Source organism: Stegostoma tigrinum, chromosome 2, assembly GCF_030684315.1.
Source record: "Stegostoma tigrinum isolate sSteTig4 chromosome 2, sSteTig4.hap1, whole genome shotgun sequence".
NCBI lineage: Eukaryota > Metazoa > Chordata > Chondrichthyes > Orectolobiformes > Stegostomatidae > Stegostoma > Stegostoma tigrinum.
The window spans coordinates 148,355,450-148,379,895 of record NC_081355.1 but is presented as its reverse complement, the minus strand read 5'-3'; the positions used below and the strand labels follow the sequence as shown (position 1 = coordinate 148,379,895).

The 24,446-nt window shown below is 41.8% G+C and overlaps 1 protein-coding gene across 1 annotated transcript in view; it reads left to right on the top strand.

The window, feature by feature from the left end:
* LOC125447596 (WD repeat-containing protein 48) overlaps positions 1-24,446 on the top strand; it is a 101,897-nt gene that overhangs the window by 15,561 nt on the left and 61,890 nt on the right. The window contains exons 2-3 of the mRNA XM_048522140.2: positions 15,975-16,115; positions 23,887-23,965. Coding sequence (XP_048378097.1) covers positions 15,975-16,115; positions 23,887-23,965 — 220 coding nt within the window. The remainder of the gene's footprint in view (positions 1-15,974; positions 16,116-23,886; positions 23,966-24,446) is intronic.

Here is a 24,446-nt window from a genome sequence, read left to right as displayed (position 1 = left end):
TGTCTGATGTGAATGTTGCTTGTCACTTTTTTTAAAAATTCATTTGTGGGATGTGGGTATTGTTGGCTAGACAACATTTTTTGCCTAGTTCATCCTTAGTTGGCGGCACGGTGGCTCAATAGTTAGCACTGCAGTCTCACAGCATCAGGGACCCAGGTTCAATTCCAGCCTCTGGTAACTGTCTGTGTGGAGTTTGCACGTTTTCCCCGTGTCTGCGTGGGTTTCCTCCGGGTGCTCCGGTTTCCTCCCACAGTCCAAAGATGTGCAGGCTAGGTGGATTGGCCATGCTAAATTGCCCATAGTGTTCAGGGGTGTGTGGGTTATAGGGGAATGGGCCTGGGTGGGATGCTTCAAGGGGCGGTGTGGTCTTGTTGGGCTGAAGGGCCTGTTTCCACACTATAGGGAATTTGATCCGATCCGATCTGATCCAAAAGGTGGTGGTGAGCTGCTTTCAGGAGCCACTGCAGTCCACCTGCTGTGGGTTGACCTACAGTGTTATTTAGGGAGAAAATTCCAGGATTTTGACCCACTCTCAGTGAAGGAACAACGATTATATTTCCAAGTCAGGATAGTGGGTGACTTGGAGGGGACCTTGCAGGCAATGGTGTTCCCATATGTCTGCTGCCCTTGTCTTTTGAGATGGAAGGTGTTGTCTAAGGATCTTTTGAATTTCTGCACTGCACCTTGTAGATAGTAGCAGCAGTGTATGCTGAGCATCAGTGGTGGAGGGAGTGGATGCTCGTGAATGTAGCGCTAATCAAGTGGGCTGCTTGGCAATGGATGGTGTCAATCTTCTTGAGTGTTGTCAGAGCTGCGTTCGTCCAGGCAAGTGGGGTGAATTCCGTTCCGTTACGCTACTGACTTGTGTCTTCTAGATGGTGAACAGACTTCGAGGAGTTAGGAGGTGAGTTACTTGCTGAAATATTCCTTGCTTCTGACCTACTGTTGTAGCGCCATTTATGTGGTGAGTCCACTTGAGTTTCTGGTCAATTAAACCCCAGGATGTTGTTAGTGGAGTGGCTCAATGATGGTAACACTGCTGAATATCAAGGGGTAGGAGTTGGATCGTCTCTTATTTATGATGGTCATAGTCTGGTATTTGTGTGGTGCGAATGCCACTTGTCAGCCCAAGCCTGGATATTGTCTAGATCTTGTTGCATTTGAACATGGACTGTTTCAGTATCTGAGGAGTTATGAATGGTGCTGAACATGTGTAGTCATCAATTATCCCCACTTATGGAGGGAAGGTCATTGATGAAGCAGCTGAAGATGTTTGGGCCGAGGACGCTACCCTGAGGAACTCCTCAGCTGACTTGGAGCTGAGATGTTGGCCTCCATCAACCACAACCACATCTGTGTGTGTGTCAGGTACGGCTCCAAGCGCAAGAGTTTGCCCCAGATACCCATTGATTCCAATTCTGCTAGGGGTCATTTGGTCGAATGCAGCCATGATGTCCAGGGCTGTCACTCTGACCTCACCTCTGGAATTCAGCTGTTTTGACCATGTTTGAACCAAGGCTGTAATGAGATCAGGAGCTGAGTGGCCCTGGCAGAACCCACTGAACGTCACTGAGCAGGTTATTGCTGAACACGTGCTGCTTGATCGCAGTGTTGATGACTCCTTTTTATCACTTTACTGATTGCCAAAAGTTAATTGATGGGGCGGTTATTGGCCGGGTTGGATTTGTTCTGCTTTTTGTGTACAGCGGACATACTTAGGCAATTTTCCACATTGCTGGATAGATACCAGTGTTGTAACAGTACTGGGACAGCTTGGCTAGGGGAGTGGCAAGACCTGGAGCACACGTCTTCAGTACTGCTGCTGGAATGTTGTCAGTGCCTGTAGCCTTTGCAGTATCCAGTGTCTCCAACCATTTTTGATATCAAGTGGAGTGAATCAAATTGGCTGAAGACTGGTACTGTAATGCTGGGGACCACTGAAGGAGGCTGAGATGGATCATCCACTCGGCATTTCTGGCTGAAGATTGCCGCAAAAGCTTCAGCCTTATCCTTTGCCCTGATGTGCTGGGCTCTTCCATCATTGAGGCTGGGAATATTTGTGGAGCTCCTCTGGTGAATTAATTGTCCACCACCATTCATAACTGCATGTGGCAGGATACAAAGCTTAGATCTGATCTGTTGGTGGTGGGATCACTTGGCTCTGTCCATCACGTACTGTTTTTGCTGTTTGGCATGCAAGTGGTCCTGTCTGGTGGCTTCACTTGGTTGATAGCTCATCTTCAGGTATGCCTGGTGCTCTCCTGGCATGCCCTCTTGCACTCTCCGTTGAACCAGAGTTGATCCCCTGGCTTGATGGTAATGGTTGAGTGGGGGATATGATGGCCCATGAGGTTACAGATTGTGCTGGAGTACAATTCTGCTTCTGTTGATGGCCCACAGCATCTCGTGGATGCCCAGTCTTGAGTTGCTAGCTCTGTGCAAAGTCTGTCCTATTTACCACAGTGATAATGCCACACAACAGAATGGAAGTTATTCTCGATATGAAGATGGGGCTTCATGTCCACGGACTGTGCAATGGTCACTCTTACCGATACTGTCATGGACAGATGCTTCTACAGTTGGCTGAGTGGTAAGGATGAGGTCAAGTATGTTTTTGCCTCTTGTTGGTTCCCTCACCATTTACTGCAGACCCAGTCTAGCAGCTATGTCCTTTAGGACCCCATCAGCCTGACCTGCAGTACTGCTGCTGAGCCGCTCTTGGTGGGTGGGGGATTTTGTGCCCTTGCCATCCTCCAGTGCTTCCTCCAAGTGTTGCTCAACATGAAGGAGCACCAATTCATCAGCTGAGGGAGGACGGTATGTAGTAATCAGCATGAGGTTTTCTTGCCCGTGTTTAACCTGAAGCCGTGAGACTTCATGGGGCCCAGAGTCAATGTTGAGGACTCCTGGGCCTGCTGCTCCTCAATTGTATGCTGCTGTGCTGCCACCTCATGATGTTGTGTATGTCTTGTTGAAAGTGGACACTGGCTCAGTGTCTGAGGAGTTGCACATGGTGTTGAAGGTTGTCTTGTTATCAGCAAGCATCATCTTTTGTCTTAAAATGGGCAGAAGGTGAGTGATGAAGCAGATGAAGGCGGTCAGGCTTAGGACACACTCTGTGAAATTCCTGTAGTGATATCCTGGGACTTAGGCGATTAGCTAGCAACAACAAGTCTTCCCTCTGAGCTAGGTATGACTCCAACTTGAGTAGAGTTTGACCTTTGATTTCCCATTGATTCTAGTTTACAGCAGGCCCTTTTGATGCCATGCTTTGATGTCAAAGGCACTCACACATGCCTCCATGGCTTCCCTGAACTGTAAATGTGCGATTGCTTTGTCAAAACTGTTCAGTTAATGCCGATCCAATTTATTCAACAAACTGACTTGTTGCAGAAGCTTTCTGTATTTATTAATGTTTGCTAAAATTGCATTATTATTGGTGATTCCTGATAAGTGAAACTCAATAGTCCTTTAAACGATTGAGGTAAATCTGACAGATATATTGAAGGGGAGGTAGATAATGTTTGCAGGAGAACAGAAAATAAGGATATCTTACTAAGATGAAGTGAAAAGTCTACTTGTGCACTGAATTAATTGTAATAAATAGAAATATACAATGCATGTACCTGGTTTGGTGTCAGGCTTCTTGTGTTACTGGAGCTGCACTCATCCAACCAAATGGGGAGCAGTACATTTCTGACATATGCCTCATTAATGGTGGACATGCTTTGTGGTATCAGGAAGAGTTATGCCCTGCAGGATTCTTTAGCCTTTGACCTATTCTTGTAGGGCAGTGTTTATACAGTTCAGTTTCTGGTCCATAATAGCCCTCAGGATGTCGATTTGTGGGAGAGAATTCAACTTTGGTTATCCCATTGAATGTTGAGATCATTGCTCAGCATTTATGGTACAAATATTACTTGCCTTTGTGGCCTTTGCATTTGGGCATGGACTGCCTCAGTATCTGAGAAGTTGTCTGGTGCTGAGGATCATGTATTCACTAGCAAACGTGCCACTCCTGACTTTGAAGGAAGCATCATAGTAGCCGAAGATGGTTGGGCCCAGAGCAGTATGTTTCTCAATCTAGTGAACAGTTGAGATCGGTTAATTTATTTTAACGTATGTGCAGATCATTTGTAAACCACGTGGTGCTAGGAAACAGCCTCTATTTTGTACAGGTGGCAAGAGAACAGTCTGAGTTTTTGCAGACAAGGCAGCTGGCCTTTCCAGTCGTGTCTACCCTGTACAGAGGATCTTTGGTACATTCGAGCAGGGCATAAAACAGGCCCTTCAGTTGATGAAGTCGAAATATCTTTTTGAAGACACTGAGACACTAATGAAAGGATATGTAACAAAATAAAGATTGGGGAATGCAGTTAGGATTGAGAGAGACAAATTAACTGAAAGCCTCTTTTAAATCAGTTTTTATTCAAAAACAAAACTAATTTATTTTGATGATCTCCAACTGTAAAATTAGCTTTTCAGATATCTAGGGGTTATTTAGGAATAGATATCACGCATTACACTTTTTCAAAGCTCACTTACTCCTAAGTGTGCCATTGTTGCATTTTCAGCCATTTTAATGTGGAACTAGTGGGTAAGTACGAAAACACATGGTGTTGTAGTGATTTCAGTATAGACTGGGGACTCGTGGCAGCACTCTGCTGGATTTTCATTTTTAACTGCACGTGTGAGGATGGCTCAAATTGCTATCAGATTCTGTGTAATAACAATGAGTAGCTCTATCATTTATTATTTCAGCAAAACATATGAACCATTATGCTATCTGTGGATGTTTACCCTGTAGAGAACACTTAAGTGCTCCATTAATATGAAGTACTTTCTAATGCACGCTTGGATAGCACGTCGTAAAGTGGAAAATATGACGGCACCTTTAAGAAGCGGATGATTAATTCAAGATTAAATTGGTGTTTGCTTTTAAGTGAGTTACAATGTTAAGGTAGATTCAGACTATTGGTTTTAGAAGCAATCTGTAAATTACTTTTCTGCTTCAGTTTAATATTGTATTTGCACTTGTTTCATTTGTAAATTGCCAGTAATTTGTTTAATGTACTAATATACATTGTTGCTTTATGGAAGCAGTAATGGGGTGAATTAGAGACTGATCAGCACTGAGATTCTTTCAAATTAACAAAATTCTGTCAGACAGCAGCTGCCTGGAGTCAACCAAATGTGTTGAAAAACTGTAAATGCCAAGAGAAGCAGTGGTGAAGGAACATGCGATGCAGTGGACAGACAGCATCCATCTCTTCCTCCAGCTCTCCTATGTTTCCGCATTGAAAAAGATAAATCCACAAGAGCTTAAATAGGAGAATTCATACAAGAGATCCAAGTTCACTAGATCAGCTATCAGATTGAAGAACAAAAGCCACCTATAGGCAACAGCACGTTGTCATTGCAAAAATCAAAAAGACTGGGGGAAAAAATAGTTTTCCATCTTTTTGTAGTTTGAACTGTGGTTTTTGGGATTTTGTTTACCATCTATATTCTTTTTCCATCCATTATATATGTGTTAAACCATTTGACAACACCGTGTGGAGCTGGAGAAGCAAAAGTCAGGAAGCTTCAGAAGAGCAGGAAAGTTGGTGTTTTGGGTTGGGACCCTTCAGAAATCTTAACAATTGAAGTATCTCTTGGTTTGGCAACAGCTCCAGCATCTGCAGTTCTTACTATGTCCATGTTAAGCTGCTTGCCTTTTTCTGTTTTTTGTGATTTTGTGCGTGTATATGCAGTTTTAAATGGGGGGGTAGTTTGAGTTCTCATTTATGCAACTTATTTTCACTGCTGTTAAAGTTGTTATATTTTTAAAAAATTATTTACTGTTACACTCAACCTAGTGTGAGTAGTAATCAGTCAAGCAGCTTGGTCACTTTCATCATCTCACTGGATTTTCTGTATCTTGTGACACCTTGTCTGTGTGCATGATCATCGCTACACTGTTCCTAGTTAAGTAATGATAAAATAGTATCTTCCATCGCCTCCAGGATTCACCAAAGCACTTTCCAGCTAATTTATTGTCGTTACTGTTCTAATGTGAGAAACAAAGCAACCAAGCTGTGCACTGTAGTGTTGCATGACATCAGTCAGGTTGGGACAGGTATGCACTGTTAGAGCCAGTAGGAAGGCAGACTGATGCTTTCAGGGGCTGGAGAAGCGGTTTTATAAGCAATTTTGCATGGATTCACACCCTAGTTCCCACAAGTGAAAGTGTTCCGTTCTGACTCGTTGCATCTCTCAGTCTTCTGCCCTTATAGAATATGTCACTGACAGTATAGAGAGATGCAAAGCGCGTATAATATTATCCTGTGCTCCTGCCTTAACCTTTGAAATATTGCGTGCAAAGTAACGAGCTTTTGAATGTGTTTGATTCTCCTACATGACTCAGTAAGAAAATACCACCTTGAGTCAACCACTTGGAAAAATCCCATCAACACTCTTTCACCACCTCTGATTGCAATATTCAAATGTTAGTGTAATTTTCCCTTACATTAATGATTTCAAAAAAGAAAACTGGATGGACACTTGAGGGGCATGGTGTAAACAGGGAAAATGGGACTGACTAGACTGCTGTGCAGAGAACTGGCATTGACTTAATAGGCTGAAATGCCTCTTTGTATGTTGTAATGACTCTGTGGCCCTGACCGGGTAACTGCATGTGCAATTGCTGTGCAGAGAGCTTCCTGGCATTGTCACTGGCTGTCAAAATGTATAAGCAGCGTAAACATGCAGGCTTAACAATTGAAGCACCTCTTGGTTTGGCATCAGTTCTATACTCCTCTTAGAATGCATTTTAGATTTAGAATGTTAGATTTCAAACTCCAGCTATTTTAAACACTTGATAAATTGTCACAGCTATGGGATTTTATATAGAGTAAATATTATGACCCAGTGCTTCTGTTTGGCAAATGCAATTGCTATATAAACCCTTACTTATGATATACTTCAATTCTGTTGAATAACAGGGAACAGTTTAGCTTTAACTATTTCCTGACATCATTGTTCTCTTGTATTTTCCAATGTGAACAAATTACTCATGTTTGATTCCCTGTTTTTCTCTCAAAAATTGCACCCTCAAATGATTACCCAGCTGAATAGGCAGTCAAGCAACTTGCTCCCAGGTCTCTGTGGTGCATTGGGCTTGTTTACTTTTCCATCTCCTTACCTGTAACCTGTAAATATTACTGCAAGAATGTAATTAATATTGCGCACGCAAAATCCCATAAACGTAGCCATTTCAAATGATTTGAGGGGTAAATACTCGGCAGACAGTGGAAGTAACTTCCCTGTTGTTCTTCAAAGTAGTACAATGGGACGTTTTATTTCTCTCCTGAGAGGAGACAAGACCTCAAGCAATTTCAGCAGTGATGCATTCCATCGATAATGTGCAAGAATATCAGACATTTTTTTTGTGCATAAGCCTGAAGTGGCACTTGAACCTACACCCTCTTGCTCAGACACAACAGGGGTATGAAGTGAGTCACGTCTGGTTTGTCGTAATGCTTGATTATGCATTTGAAACCTACTTTACATTTGTAACACAAGTTGCGTTTGTTGATTTGATTTTCGGAAATACTGTTAATCTCCCTCTTTAAACACTGATATGTTGGTGCAAAAAGAAAAGAGACTTAGTGTTTCAATTCTGTACTTGGTACAAGCCTGCTTGTGCTTTTTCTACTAGCTGCTGTCTATTGTCAGGCACTGAATTGGCATTTGGTATGCTGCCTCTGTGTCTGTGTAACATGAAATTGGTAGCATTGTGTTGACATTTCTGCGTAAATTACATCCTGAATCTTTTTTCATATAATCCTGTCCTTCTGTAAGATCTTTGTTTGAGTAAATCTGATCATCTACTCTAAGATTTCATTTAAAATATGCGATTGTCCTTATGTGCTGTGGAGCACACCTGGTGATGCAGTAACAGATCTTGCCCTTGAACTGGGTGGTAAATCCTGCAAGGACAGTGAATTAATTTATGCATAAAAATGTGTGTTTTGAGACAAAATTAAATTCAATTAGCTTGTATGTGATTATCCTCCCACCCTCTCAACCTTTTTGGGTGTTTTTTGCTATTGCAGAAATGAAAATCTAAACAATAACAGTCCTGCAGCTTCCATTCCACATGAGACTTTGATTGGATGCCAGCGTTATGCTTTCACTTGAGCTGCCTTTGGATCCTGAAAATCAGCACAAAATAACAAATATTGAGTTGATAATGGGATCTGCAGATGCTGGAGAATCCAAGATAATAAAGTGTGAAGCTGGATGAACACAGCAGGCCAAGCAGCATCTCAGGAGCACAAAAGCTGACGTTTCGGGCCTAGACCCTTCATCAGAGAGGGGTATGGGGTGAGGGTTCTGGAATAAATAGGGAGAGGGGGGGGAGGCAGACCAAAGATGGAGAGAAGATAGTTGGAGAGGAAAGTATAGGTGGGGAGGGGATAGGTCAGTCCAGGAAAGACTGACAGGTCAAGGTCGTCGGATGAGGTTAGTAGGTAGGAAATGGAGGTGCGGCTTGGGGTGGGAGGAAGGGACTGAGAGGAAGAGGCTTCCTCTACATTGGGGAAACCAAGCGGAGGCTTGGAGACCGCTTTGCAGAACACCTCCGCTCGGTTCGCAATAAACAACTGCACCTCCCAGTCGCGAACCATTTCAACTCCCCCTCCCATTCTTTAGATGACATGTCCATCATGGGCCTCCTGCAGTGCCACAATGATGCCACCCGAAGGTTGCAGGAACAACAACTCATATTCCGCTTGGGAACCCTGCAGCCTAATGGTATCAATGTGGACTTCACCAGCTTCAAAATCTCCCCTTCCCCCACTGCATCCCAAAACTAGCCCAGTTTGTCCCCTCCCCGCACTGCACCACACAACCAGCCCAGCTCTTCCCCCTCCCCCCACTGCATCCCAAAACCAGCCCAGCCTGTCTCTGCCTCCCTAACCTGTTCTTCCTCTCACCCATCCCTTCCTCCCACCCCAAGCTACACCTCCATTTCCTACCTACTAACCTCATCTGACCTCCTTGACCTGTCCGTCTTCCCTGGACTGACCTATCCCCTCCCTACCTCCCCGCCTATACTCTCCTCTCCACCTATCTTCTTTTCTCTCCATCTTCGGTCCGCCTCCCCCTCTCTCCCTATTTATTCCAGAACCCTCACCCCATCCCCCTCTCTGATGAAGGGTCTAGGCCCAAAACGTCACTTTTGTGCTCCTGAGATGCTGCTTGGCCTGCTGTGTTCATCCAGCTTCACACTTTATTACCAAATATTGAGATGCTCACTTGAGCTGGCATGCTAAGCATCTAGCCCTTATTGAGCCAGTCATAACTGCACAAGTTTTCACTTTTCATTCTTTCTATTTCTCAAGAAATAGAAATCTCTGACAATTTCAGCTTGAAACAACAGTGCCTTGCCATTCTATCTTTACATGCAGTCGGGTAAAGAGAGCTTGTTGGATATGAATTGGGGCTTTAAATGGAATAAATTGAAGTCTGAAAGGTTTTGAGGAAGAGTTGCTGGATCTGCAGCATTAACTCTGATTCTTCTCCACAGGTGCTGCCAGACCTGCTGAGCTTTTCCAGAAATTTCTAAGGCTGAAGGAGTGAAGTTTGCAGTGGAATATGGACATAGTGTGGGTCTCGTGTAGCCCTCCATGTTTCTTTCTTTTATGTTCCCACCTAAGTATTTTGTATGTTTCAATGAGACCACTTCTCCTTCCTAGAAACTGTAGAAAATACAGGTCTGGTTTTCCCAATCTCTGTTCTTGGGACAGTCCTGCTATCTTGGGAACAAGTCTGGTGCACCTTTGTGTACGCCCTCCATGGTAATATATTGCTTGAGATTAGGAGACCAAAACTGCATGCACTACTCCCAGGTGTGGTATAACCAAGCTCTTATACTATTGAAGAAAGATTTCACTACAGCTGTGCTCAAATCCTCTTGAAGTAAATGCCAGCATTCCCTTAACTTTCGTAATAGTCTTGCTGCACATGCATGTTAGTTTTCAGTGACATTGATAAGGATGTCTATGTCTCTTTGTGCATCTACATTTTCCATCCTCTTGCTGTTGAAGAAATTCTCTGCATGCTTGCCACTCTTACCAAAGTGGATCACCCCTCATCTTTTCACGCTATATTCCACCTGCCAATTCTTGCCCATTCACTTAAAATGTTGAACAGCACAGGAGCAGTCTCTTTGGGCCCACCATGTCTCCACTGACCATGATGCCATTCTAAACTAATCCCATCTGCCTGCATGTGGTCCTTTTTTCTCTTTTCCCTGCCTGCTCATGTCTGTCCAAATGTCTCTTAAACATTGCTATCATATCTGCTTCTACCATCTCCCCAGGTAGCTTGTTCCATGCATCTGCTGCCTTCTGGTTTAAGAAAAAACTTGCCTTGAACAAGTCCTTTTTAAACTCCTGCCCCCTCCTTTTTAAAACTTCTTCCTCTTTCTTTTAAAAAGCTGTGCATTGCCACCCTGGGAAAAAGACTGAGTGGATGTTCAATCCGTGGTAGAAATCAGGCAACACCAGATTATGGCTCAACAGGTTTCATTTGAAATCAGAAGCTTTTGGAGTGTAACCTCCTTGGTCGGGTGAAGTGAGAGAGAAGCACACTTCGGCGGTCAAGGACATTCAGCTCCTGACCTTAGGGTAAATGCCCTCCAAGTTGGCCTTCGGGACACATAACAATGCAGAATCACTGACAGCCAAGTTTTGTACCCATGAAGACAGCCTGAACCATGATCTTGGGTTTATGTCGCACTACATGTGACTCCGCCACACTCCTGTATCAGTAAAATCTTCCTTTACTGTCCTGTTTTGACACCATCACCTTGATAAATTATGATCTCTCTACATTAATTAGCTTGTACCATTTTTGGATTCCTTATTACTTTGTTTAGACACTCAGCATGTGACTCTTGTGCCTATCCTATTCCATGCATTTGGTTTGTCTCCAGCACCACCTTTAGTTCTAATTTATTGTAATTATATCTTTGCCTCACTTATTCGGATTATAGGTCATCCCTTTGCTTGTTGTTTAGTTGGTGACCCGTTTGGTCACCTGCAGGGACTTATTATTTGACACTCCACTCAAACTATTTGTATGATCTTTTGATCTCTCTGCCTATAATTTCTGGATAAGGATTTAAATGAGATGAGGGGGGAAATCCCATCTTGCAATCTTTGGCATTCTCTGCCACATAGTATTGTGGATGTGCCATCATCGAATACAGTTAATTTTGGGATAGTCAAATTTTAGTGTCTCTGGAAGAAGTCGGGAAAATGGATTTGAAGGCCAAGGTCGGCCATGATCGACTTGAAAGATACAGCAAGCTCAAATGGCTGAATAATACTCTCCTTTGTTTTTGTTCTGAAAATTGCTGAGCGTCTATCCAATTTCAGAACTGATTATCATCGCCGCATGTAGAACACTTGAAAATTTAGAAGTTTGACCTAATGCAACCCTGTAAATTGAATATAACGAATTTGCGAGTATGCTCCTTTTTAATGTCCTGAATACAGTTATCTGTTTGTCTATTTTGTTATTGTATGATTGAGTGTTCGCAGCCTAGTGGTATTGTCATTTTGAATGAAACCTATCTCTGAACACATGAAAACCTGTCCACTGGTTACAAGGCACAAGACAGCAGGGTAATTGAATACTGTCCATTTGCCTGGATGAGTGCAGCTGTTGTACTCAAGAAGTTTGATACCATCCAGAGCTAAGTAGCTCTCTTGACCAGAACCCCATCAACCAGTTACAACATTCTCTTCGATAACAAAGTGTGGGGCTGGATGAACACAGCAGGCCAAGCAGCATCTCAGGAGCACAGAAGCTGACGTTTCGGGCCTAGACCCTTCATCGGAGGCCCGAAATGTCAGCTTTTGTGCTCTGAGAAGCTGCTTGGCCTGCTGTGTTCCTCTAGCTTCACACTTTGTTATTTTGGATTCTCCAGCGTCTGCAGTTCCCATTATCTCTGATACAACATTCTCTTCCTCCACCACAGGCATACACTGACAGCGGTATGTACGATGTACAAAATGCACAGCAACGACTTGCCAAGTCTTCCTTTGACAGCACCTTCCAAACCTGCCGCTGTCTCATTCCACATATCAATTTGTGAACCAGGGAAGGGTGAGGGCTGTAGATGAATTGAAATACCACTACCTACACTTTCCTTCCAAGCTCACATTCTGAACTGGCATTCTTTCACTGCTACTCTGTCAACATCCTGGAACTCCCTTCCTAACATCATTCCCTAAGAGCAGAGTATTCACATTGCACGGATCACAGCAGTTCCAGAAAATGGCTCACCACTTCTCTCAAGGATGATTAGGAATGGGAAATAAATGTTGGTCCTGTCAGCAAGTTCACATTCCAAGATGAATTTTTAAAACCAAGCCACGCAAGTTTTGAAACCGAAATTTGCAAGTCTAATGTCTAATACCATTAGCAGTCTAGCTGCATCAAATTGTGACCCAACCTAAATTAACCTCTCTTATCCCACTTTGTTTAATGTGTAAAACAGAGACAACATGATTTCTGTGATCTTCTTCACGTTTGGGCGGTCTTTTTCACCAACTGCTTCATTAACTTGTGTTTTTATTGGTTCAAGTGGGCTTTGTTGGCTAGGCCAACTTCTTTTATACATCAGCCTGCTCAGCTACGGTATGAAACATCAATGGAGCAGGTGGGACATCCTGAAGGTCTCCTGGCTGAAGGGTAGCGATACAGCCACTGCACCATAAAAACTCAGGTCAAGGACAGTGTTCGTTGCCCATCCATTATTGTCCTGGAGAAAGTATTGGTAAAGCTGTCTCTTGAACTAATGCAATTCCTGGAGTGTACAGACACCTTCAGTGCTATTTAGATGGGAGTTCCAGGATTTTGGCCTAATAATTCTGAAGGAATGGTGATATATTCCAAATCAGGATGCTGTGTGGCTTGGAGAAGAACTCGCATGTGTTAATATTCCCATGCACCTGTTGCTGTTGACATCCAGCTACTGCAAAAATCACCTTCTTCTATTTGGTATGTTTCCAATCAGCAAAGAGTTTTACCCTGAACTCGCATTGACTTTAGTTTTGCTAGGATGCCTTATTGCCATACCCTGTTCAACGTTGCCTTGAAGTTAAGGGCAGTCACCTTGAATTATACTGTTTTGCCCATTATTAGGTCAAGACTGTAAGGAGGTCAGGGGCCACGTGGCCCGGGTCAAACCCAAACTGAATGTCATTGCATTGGTATTCCTTTTGAGTGATGTATGATAATATTGTTGATGACTCCTTCCATCACTTCCATTTGAGTGTGGTCTGAAAGGGCAGTAACTGACCAGGTTGGATTTGTCCTGCACTTTCTACATTTAGGTTTAGGGCATATCTAGGCAATTTTTCACACTGGGTAGTGTTGTACTCCTACTAGAACAGCTTGACTATTGCGTAGCTAAATCTGGAGCACAAATCTTCAGCATTATTGGAATGTTGCGATATTGGTTTCTTCAATTGTTCTGATCTATTGGAGAATGAACTGAATTGTTTGAGAACTGGTGTCTATCTTGCCGAGGTTCCTAGGTTGAAGATGTGAAGTTTTTTTTTGCTTTTAGAAATGAATTTTCAATAAAACTATTCATGTAAAACATAATCAGGCTGATGCTTTATTGGCTAAATGTGGATTGATGTCTATTTTATAAAAAGTTAATTGCGCCAATTTAATCTGACAGTTGAGTAATTAAGTTAATGTTTTTTGTTTTTGACAGCACCATATAAAAGTAAATGTGAAACTTCCATTTATTAGTAGCAGATAATTTCAGCCTCTTGTATTTAGAAAATGGATTAAAGTTCGTTCATATGCATCTTTTGCCTCAATATTATTTGACTGATTTTCGTAGTAAAACTTAATACTACACAGCTTTAAAGCCTTTGTGAGGACAGAAAGTGATCTTCTGAAGAAGGGTCTACACCCGAAACGTTAGTTTTCCTGCTCCTCTAATGCTGTTTGGCCTGCTGTGTTCATCCAGTGCTACACCTTATTGTCTCTCTTCCTGTGTCAAGTTATATTTTGAATCTCTGCTGTAAACTGAAGCTTGACACATTACAGCAGTGTCCATTTGTGGAATCAGTGATTTTGTGAAAGTTCTGGCTGTCCTGTGGTTCAGCATTTGAGCAAAGAATCATTTTATATACATTTTGTACTTGTGGACATGAAGGAAATGAATCTTAGTTCTTTTGAAATGCAGTACAACTGTCATTCAGGAAACACAAAAAAAACTTAATAGCAAGAAGATAAAGGTGCATGTTTTAAGATGGTACATTTTAGCAGTTGTAAAACAATATTGCAGTGTGTAGTAATAAAATTCCCAAGTCAGCTTCAAGTTCAGTTACTCCCATGTCTATTCCAAATTCTGATCTTTTTATGTAGACATGAATAGGAAATGAACTGGATACTGCACAACCTAAATACAAGATAACTAGGTGTAGCGCTGGATGAACACAGGCCAAGCAGCATCAGAGGAGCAGGAAAGCTGACATTTCGGGTCTGGACCCTTCAGAAGTAGACCTGAAATGTCAGCTTTCTTGCTCTTCTGCTGCTTGGCCTGCTGTGTTCATTCAACTCTACACCTTGTTATCTCGGATTCTCCAGCATCAGCAGTTCCTACTATCTCTCACAATCTAAATACAATCATTTTCTGAAAGAAAATTGCTAAGCAATTCAATACAGGAATGAAAGCTACAAACCCCATTCCTGAACTGACTCCGAATTGATTCATCTTCCTTGCACGTGGTTGCTTAACTAGTTTGATCAAATGTTGAGACTAATAGTATTGAATCTTCATGAGGCCACTCATGAAGCCAGAGCTCAGCTATCGAGCTGATAACGCACTTGCCCAATTTTATGGGCAAATGCTTAAATTTCTGTTCCGGTCATACACCAGTTACCCAGAACTAGTCAAAAGGTAGACTGGTACCTGCCTCTCTGGATGAATTAAGCTGCTGAATCTCCTAATGAATAGGAATCTGGCTGTTTTCCACATCCAGCAATGACGTTTCAATTATTAAATGGACCAACGTTACCACTGGAGTCACTCATGAAATGCTGATTTGAAAGGGAAAAGTATTGCACTCTCATATAGCTGCATTGCAGCTTGCACAGTATGCTTTAAGTTCTCAGAATAAAAGTAAGCGCTCTACCTTTTGACGCGAGGCAGTACCTGAGAATCTAGGTGGGCACAAAATATCTTTCCTTTCAAGTTAATTTCACTGATGGAAGTGTTTGTTTACTCCTCTGACCTGTAACCTCTTATCAAACTTTTTGCTCAATATGGTGTTTGCAACCCATCGTGGTCTGTCCTACATCTGTGGAAGTTTAAACAAACTGACGATATTTAAACAGAAATAAAGAACTGATGATTTAGCCTAAAGTAAGTGCCATTCATGTTGCCTGGAACAACTTCCATCCCCTAACGTTAGTGTTCTTAGCATGCTATTATAGCTGAAGTATTTTAGTTTCCAGCAGACCTTTGTCTTGTTTGCGTGTTTTTTTTTAAAACAGGCACAGCAATTGTTTACAAGGTACTCTCATTTCTGTAGTTCCCAGAACTAAAGTATCCCTCAGATACTAATAGCTTATTTTACGTGCAAAGTAGTCGTAAAGTAGGTTGGAAAAGTTAATATTATCTAATCGTAAGTTTAGGACTTATGAGAGTAGTGAAGAATTGTCAGCCTTATCCCTTCACTTGCAAGCTAGCATTTTGGGAAGTTACATCATAAAGTTTTCTCAAAGTTTTTTTCCTGCTTTTCAGACCTAGAGACTCTAAGTTTTTCTGTGTAAAATATAGTGGGCGTGTATGTATGTGTTATGTAAAAGTATCATATTTGCTCCTCCTAACCTAGTGCCTGGATTGGCCTGCTGTGTTCATCCAGCTTCACACTTTGTTATCTTATTGACTTCAGGTGTCTTATGTGATTCGAGATGAAGTAGAGAAGTATAACCGTAATGGCGTTAACGCACTTCAACTAGATCCCACGTTAAACAGACTGTTTACGGCTGGTCGGGATTCAATTATCCGGATATGGAGTATCAACCAACACAAGGTAGGAAATTTGATAGTGTCTTTGACTGTGTATGCAGTTAGAAGTATTAAAATGTGCAATCTCAATATTTACTCTAGAATTGACAGAAGGAGAATGTTAAGGATCCATCAATGCAAAATGTACTTCAAGTAAAAATGGAGTTCCACCAACTTTTTCATACTGGGATGCAAAGTGCCTGAAAATATTTTTCATGAAGTAGTCTGAGATTGTAAACGTCAATCTGTTAATCTCTATTAATTTGATTTGGGAGATGATGTGGGGAAAATAGTATTGTGCTGGAGAATTAGCCATGATCAAATTATTTGTCAGACGGACTTGATAGACTGATTGGCCCACTCTGTTCCTATGTTCCTGTGAGACTTGTAGTCATAGAAGTTTTTAGTACAGAAAAAGGTCTTTGTCTGTTAAGTCTGGACCATCAAAACCAAGCACCCAATTCTAATCCCAATTTCCAGCACTTTGCCCATATTCTTGTATGCAATGGCGTCACCAGTGCATATCTAAGTAATTCTTGAGTTTATAGGATTGTGGAAAATTCATCGATCTGTCGTAAGTAGGAACAATTGCATATACATTTAAGTCGTCATTGGACAAGCATATGGACGTACATGGAATAGTGTGGGTTAGATGGGCTTCAGATCGGTATGATAGGTCGGCACAACATTGAGGGCTGAAGGGCCTGTACTGTGCTGTAATGTTCTATGTTTCCAATAGTATTAAACAATTACGGTTGTTAAAAGCAAAATAAATGTAAGGATGTTGGTGAAGAATATAATGTGATTGTTTTTCTGTATAAGCAAACCATAGGTGTTCCACGTTGAAATTGAATTTAATAAATCTGGTCTTTTCTGAGCTAGTAGAAAAGGGAAACCATTTGAGGATAAAACCTAAAATAAGCTACTGAAGATGCTGGAAATCTGACGTGAAAACAGAAAAAGCTTAGATTTTCCAGCAGACAGCATATGTGGAGAAGAAAAAACGTTAATCATTCAGGTCCAACCTTTTGTCTGAGTAACAGTATCTGTTAGATGGTTCATTTATTTTCAGTTTTGAGGTGTTTTATTGGATTTAAGATATTAGTCATACAACACAAACAAATGCTTTGGTCCAACTCTTGTGCCGACCAGACATCCCAATCTGGCCTAATCCCATTTGCCTGCGTTTGGTCCATATCCTTCTAAACCCTGCCTATTCATGTGCCCATCCAGATGCCTTTTAAATGTTGTCATTGTGCCTGCCTCCACCACTTTCTCTGGCAGTTCATTGCATATATGCACCACTCGCTTCATAAAGTTACTCCTCAGATCCTTTTTAAAATCTTCCCCTTCCCTTCAAGCCTATGCCATCTAGTTTTGGACTCCTCCACCCTTCGAAAAAGACCTTGAATATTCATCCTATCCATGCGCCCCCACCCCCCCACCTTGATTTTGTTAACCTCATTAGGTCATCCGTCGGCCTCCAGCACACTCTGGGGAGAAAAAAGCCCCAGCCTATTCAACCTCTGCCTAAAACGCAAACTATACCCTGTCCGCACTTCGGAAAATCAAAACAAATCTCAACGCTGTCTTCCTCCTCCTGGCTTAGCAGCAGAAATTGAAATGTGAGGACCCAGTGTTGGTCTTGAGACAGTGGAAGAGCTTCTACGGGACTGTTTGGAATTGGTGGACTGGTCCTTATTCAAGAAATCAGCACCCACCCTAAATAAGTATGCCACTACTGTTACAGACATCATAGCAAGTATGTAAAAGACTGTATGTAAAAGAAGTTAATCCGAATGTTCCCCAAAGGGAAACGATGGATGAACTGGGAGATTCACTGCATACTGAAGTCCAAGTCTGAGGCATTTAGTTTGACAACCACAGCCTGTACAGGAAATCCAGGGAGACACCAAGAGACAATACCAAACTAAGCTTGAAACCCAAATCAATCATGTCAGCAATAATCATTTGTGGCAAGCCTACCAGAATGCCTTGTTCCTTCACCATTTGCACAGCAGGTCCATGGCAGAAGCCATCTCCGTGGCCCTATACTCATCACTGGAAAATCTGGATACCAGGGATACCTACATCAAGTTCCTACTTATTAACTGCAGCTCTGCTTTTAATGCCATAATTACAAAGAAATGCATCTCCAAACTCCGAGACTTGGTTCTCGGCAACTTCTTCTGTAACTGGATCCTCCTGACCCATAGATCACAATCAGCAAGAATAGGTGATACCACCAGCACTACCACCACAGGTCTCAACATGGGTACATACTCAGGCCCCTACTGTACTCCACCCCAACTCTATTTACAAGTTTGCTGATGACACCATCGTTGTAGGTCACATCTTGAACAGCGATGAGATAGAATACAAGAAAGAGATTGAGTGCCTAGTGGCACGGTGCAAAGACAGCAGTCTCTCCACCAACGTCAGCAAAATGAAGGAGCTGGTCGTTGATTTCAGGAAGCAGAGTGGAGTGCATGCCCTGTCTGTAACAGTGGTACTGACGTGGAGATGGTTGCAGGCAGTCAAGTTTCTGTAAGTGATGATCACCAACAACCTGTCCTGGTCCACCCACGTTGATGCAATCGTCAGGAAAGCTCAGGCAGCTATGGAAATTTGGCATGTCTGTAAAGACTTAACAATTTTTATAGGTACACCATCGGAAGCATTCTATCTGGATGCATCTCAGTGTGGTATGGCAACTGCTCCTCTCTCTCAAGATTACAAGAAACTATAGAGTCATGAGCACAACCCAGTCCATCGTGCAGACCAACCTGTTCTCACCTGTTATGCTCGCTCTTCCACTATCCTTCGTTGGCAGAAAATATAGAATTTGGAATACATGTGCAGACGGATTCATGAACAGCTTTTAAATAGACTTCTCAAATGTTAATTCTGATCTCTCTCTTCCCCGCCCCCCCCCCCACCTCCCCAGCAGCTGTAACACTGTATTCTGCACTCTTTTCTCCTGCCCTGATGTCCTTTTGTCGCACAATGTTTCACTGTCTCAGTGCGTGTGACAACAAATTAAATCAAATCAATCTGACATGAAATAATGTCCCACCTGCATAATCTTTCTACTGTAATTTCTGCCTGCCCAACATGTCTGAATGGTATTGCCAGGGTCTGTATTCAGTGCTACCTATTAAATGATGCTAATAACATGGTCTAATAGCACAGCTTGGCCATTGTAATTATGCCAATTGAGCTGAAACTAGTGTTTAGACTGCACACAAACCACCTTCATCAAATTGCATCAACATTTCCTTGTGAATTTGTCTCCCCTTGTGCTTATCTGGCTTCCCCTTATGTTTTTAGCATAGTGGGGTTCACTTCCAACTTCCCTCTCGTTAAGGGTATTACTTGGAGTTCCTTCCTGAATTTATTAGTGACTATTATGATCCATAGTTCTGGACTCCCCTGCCAGTGGAAACATCATCTCTGTGTCTACCTGATCAAACTCCCTAATAATCCTAAAGATCTCTAACGCATGTTCTTTAATTCTGTTTTAAACAGAAAATTCCTGTGGCCTGTTCAATCTTTCCTGATAGTTAGATCTCTGTTTCTGGTATCATTCCAGTGATGCATTCTTTTCATGTCATTGTCCTTTTTGGAACCTAATACAATTCCTACAAACTAAATTTTCAGCCCTTCTGTAGAAATTAAATCCCAGTATGGTGTGTTTTAATGCCCTTGTTAATGTGCATAGCTACTTTTTATGATTTGTTTATATATAGCCACAATTTACCTATTCTTGTACCCCATTTAGGCACTTGTCCTCTGTCCCACTCACCCTCCCCTATCTAAATTTTGAAGTTAGTGAATATGCATCTCCACTTGAAATTGTATCAAATTCTGCAAATGTTCAAGCAAAACTGTCACTTCTTTAAATTGTGAATAACAGAATAGAAATTGGGTTCCTATTTATTATAAATGACCAGTGCTGTTCACTTGAATAAATCACTCAAATGTCTGCACTTATCAATTGTGTTCTTCGCAGTTTCTTTCTAAAAGTAAATGCTTTTTCTCTTCCTCCTCCACCCCCTCAGCACAGTTTGCTCCATGCTACAGAACCCTGTTATTGAGAATAAAGTTTGAAATGTCAGGAGATATTGAGGAATAAGTGCTGAGAAATATAGAAATTTATTAATGTATTAATGTCAATCATCAATCCACATTGCCTGGAACCAGTGTATCCCTTGCCAAACTGCACATGATCTCTGTACTACCAGTCTGGTACAAGTATTAATAAAGTAATTGAAGAATTTTATCATTGAATTTTGCAAGACAGAAGGTGGTAATTCAACCTGCTCTGTCTGTGTCACTTTCTTAAAAGTACTGGGGATAAAGCTGCCCCTTACCTTACTTATTGTCATCCTCGAAAGGGGATGTGTGTCTGTCTGTCTGTCTGTCTGTTGCAGGGCTGGGGGTGGGGGAGTGCGAGGTGGTGGAGAAAGAGTCTCCTCCTTAAACCTTGCATTTCTCTGGATAGCTTCTGGGAACTGACCCATTTGCCTGAGAGAGAATTTCACCCTAGTTGCTCCATCAAAACCGCTGTAATTTAGAATTTCTTCCTCTCTTCTCCCAGGTCCTTTTGTTCCAGGAACAATTCAGCTTCTCTGATATCTCTACGTTAGTGAAGTTTCTCATCCACAGTGTGTCCTATATTACCTATATTTCTGTTAAACCTTCAAAATAACCGCTCAAAGACTTTCATACACTTTAGGAAGGATATTACCCTGAACTTCATACTGTATTTAGCAGAGGCCTAATCTGAGGTTTGTAATGATTAAGTATGATTTGACCTGTAAGGTTTTGGAATAGATTTGTAGCTCAGGTTGTGGGTGTTGAGATGGTTGAAATTGGTTGACTTGCCGAGCTGGTTTCTTGTTTCGCAGACATTTCATTACCATGCTTGGTAACATCCTTAGTGCAGCCTCCGATGAAGCATTCAGTGTGTTTTCCTGTCTGGTTTTTAAACTCTGGAGTCTGTTGAGATGGGTTGCCTCACTTCGGGTTTCCTCTGTAGTGGAATGTATATGAGGTTGAGTTCAATGTGTTTATTAATAGCCTGCTTTGTGGAGTGCCATGCTTCCAGGAATTCTCGTGCCTGTCTCTGCCTAGCCTGTCCCAGGATCTTGGTGTTGTCCCAGTCGAAGTGGTGATTCTCCTTGTTCATGTGGATTGAAATGAGTGAGTATTGGTCGTGCCATTTTGTAGCCACTTGGTGTCTGTGTACCATTGTCAGTTTCCTTTTGTAGTGTTTCCCACAGGGGATCTTGTAGATGACATTGGTCCTGAATGTAGTGGGCAGTGTGTCCTTGGTTCGGGTGAGCAGTTGTCGTAGGGTTGACGTGGGCTTGTGTGTCACTCTAGTGCCCAGCAGTCGTAGGAGTCTTGTAGTGAGTTCCAACTTGTTTCTCATATTGGGTAGTGTGACAAGCTGGAGGAGGGAGGGGGAGATTTTAAAACTGGTGAAATCCACAGTTAAGCCATCGGATTATAGGCTTCAGAAGCGATTTCCTTCGTGAAAGAAGATTAGTGAACCAGAAATTTTTTTTTCCCAAGTTCAAACTCCTCCATCTGCCTTGGCTCCTCAACACTACCTTGGTCTTTAGATTAAATAGTTAAGCTATTAATGCCACTAGGCCATCCCCCAGGGGATGGTTTTCCTTGACCATGATAGACAAAGCAGCTTCCTGTAGCTGTGTGTGCTTAAAAGGGCAGTGGCAGCAACCTCTGTGATGATCAGCATATCCGCTGCCGTGACTGTTAATAGTCACCTCATTCTTTTTGTACTCTAGGCAATATAAGATTCGTCAATTTGTCTTCTGATCATATGACAGCCTCCCATCCTGATAATCATTCTGGTGAACTTCAATGTACTGTTTCCAAGCTAAATATATCCTTCCTTGGGTATGATGACAAAAACCAAGTCTAGACTCACCCAAAATCTCTACAATTGTAAAAAGACTTCTGGCATTTTTTTTTTGCAAATGTGTTCTTGACAGAATAGATGTATTTCAAAAAAGCTTCCTTTAGGAAAGGTGAAATAGAATACTGTTAATTAAGGGGGTGATGATTTGTGCCTAGATACAGGCCTGTGATCTGTAACCAAAACCTATTGAAAGTCATGGGTTTTTCACCTAGGATAGGTGCTTTGTGAAACACTTGGAGATAAAGAAATTACTGTTATGATGAGAGTGCACTATCTGTGTAAAAACTAATTAGTGTTTGTTTGAAAAGTTGGTTACTGCTTTCTAAAGGAAGGCAATGGGGCTGACAGGACTTTGAGATATAAAGGGCACTGAGTCGCTGAAGTGAACCTTGCTAGTGAAAGGAAGTGCTGGAACAGTGAGTGGAACAATTATGAAAGGATATGTATGATTCACCCTCGTGTGGCAGGGAGATTGCTGGGAGTACCTTGATCTCGCAGAGGTTGATATAATGTAAATATCTTATTTTATGGCATATTTTCAGTTAAATTTAATTAAGAGTACCTTTAGCTTGCTGTTAGTTGCTGCTTAATGTTTACTCTGCTGGTTTGCAGTTTTTTTAAAAAAACAGGAAGAATCGCAGGATGGGGTTTCATAAGTTGCTGAGAATTTTATCATTTTTAAATGTTATCCTTTTCCTATGGTTTTGTAAATCCTCTAGCAACAAAGGCCAATGCCATTTTGTCCTCCACATTGCTTGCTGAAACTTTTTTAAAATTAACTCGTGAGATGTAGCCATTGCTTGCTGGGCCAGCATTTATTGTCTGTCCCTAGTTGCCCTTGAGAAGGTGTTGGTAAGCTGCCTTCTTGAACCACTGCAGTCCGTGTGCTAATGCTGACATAACACTCCATGTAGAAGTATCCCCAAATCATTTCGAGCATGAATGTTTGCAAGTTTCATGCCTTTTTTAAAAGAAAAATTCTGCTTTTCTTTTCCCATGACTGAAATGAGTGCCCTCATACTTCCCGCATTATATTCTATCACCACTTACCTCTTGACTGTCTCATTGCAAGCTCTTTGTCCTCACAGTTAACAACCCCATTAGTAAACTTGATTACTTTCTTCCACCTTTTCTTCTATGTCATTGATAGCTGAAGCCCTGACACCAATATTTGAATCCACTAGTTGCCGCTTGCCAACTTGAAAATGCTCCATTTATCCCTTCTCCTGTTGTTAGTTAACTAATCCTGTATCTGTATTAACACCCTCAACTGCATATCTTGTGTGTTCATCTTTTTGTATTGCATCTTGTTAAATGGCTTTTTGCGAGTGCAAACGTAGTTCAACTGGTAGTTCCTCTTTGTTTTGTGCTACACACTCCAAAAAAAATCTCTGAATCTGTCAAATGCCATTCCATTTTGTAAAACTAGGGTAATTTTGATCATGGTGATTTTTCTGTGTGCATTGTTATGGCTTCCTTGATAAGTTTCAGAAATCTCCTGACAACTGTCAGACTAACTCACCTTTTAGTTCCCTATTTTCTCTCTCCCTTCCTCTTTCTTGAGTTGTAGTATTATACTGTTAGACGTTTTAAAAAAGTTTGCAAAACATTGAAGGAAACCCCAACAAAATTTTTGAATTGTAACTCTGTCGCCTAGACCTAAGTTCATTTCATTTTACTTCTTGCAACACAAGTGAATTTCACTCAATCTTAACATGAAACCCAGGCAGCATAAGGGTGCTGTTCCTGAGGGCCTTCACACTAGACAAATTGTGATCTAACTTTGAGGTTGTGTTGCCACCTGTGTGTCCATCTCATCATTTTTTTTTTTCTTTTTATGTTTCAGCAAGATCCTTATATTGCCTCCATGGAACACCATACAGATTGGGTGAATGATGTGGTGTTATGCTGTAATGGAAAGACCTGTGAGTAATTCAGACTGACTTCATTGAACACAGTATATTTAACAGTAATACAGTATTTGCAGCCAGTCTGATTTGTACCCTCATTATATATCGGGCTGAGCAACTTGTCGTGCAAAGCAGCACAAATATGATTCCTGTTTCACCTGGCCAACACAAGGCTCCTATTGGCAACTTGAAGTACTCAATGTTGCAAGTGGCTGAACAAAATATTCTTTAAGCAGCCTTGGGCCGAAGGTGACCTGGTAGCTCTACTATTGTCACTTTTGTTTTTCTCCAGCATTCCTCCAGGTTAGAGGAAGGTTATAGGGGAAATGTCAGAAGTAGGTTCTTCACAGAGTGTAGTGGGGTCTGGAATGTGCTGTCGGCAGTGGTAGTGGAGTCAGATACTTTGGAGACGTTTAAGTGACTCTTGGATAGGCATATGGATGATAGTAAAATGTACGATATGCAGGGTAGACTGATCTTAGTGGGATAATAGGTC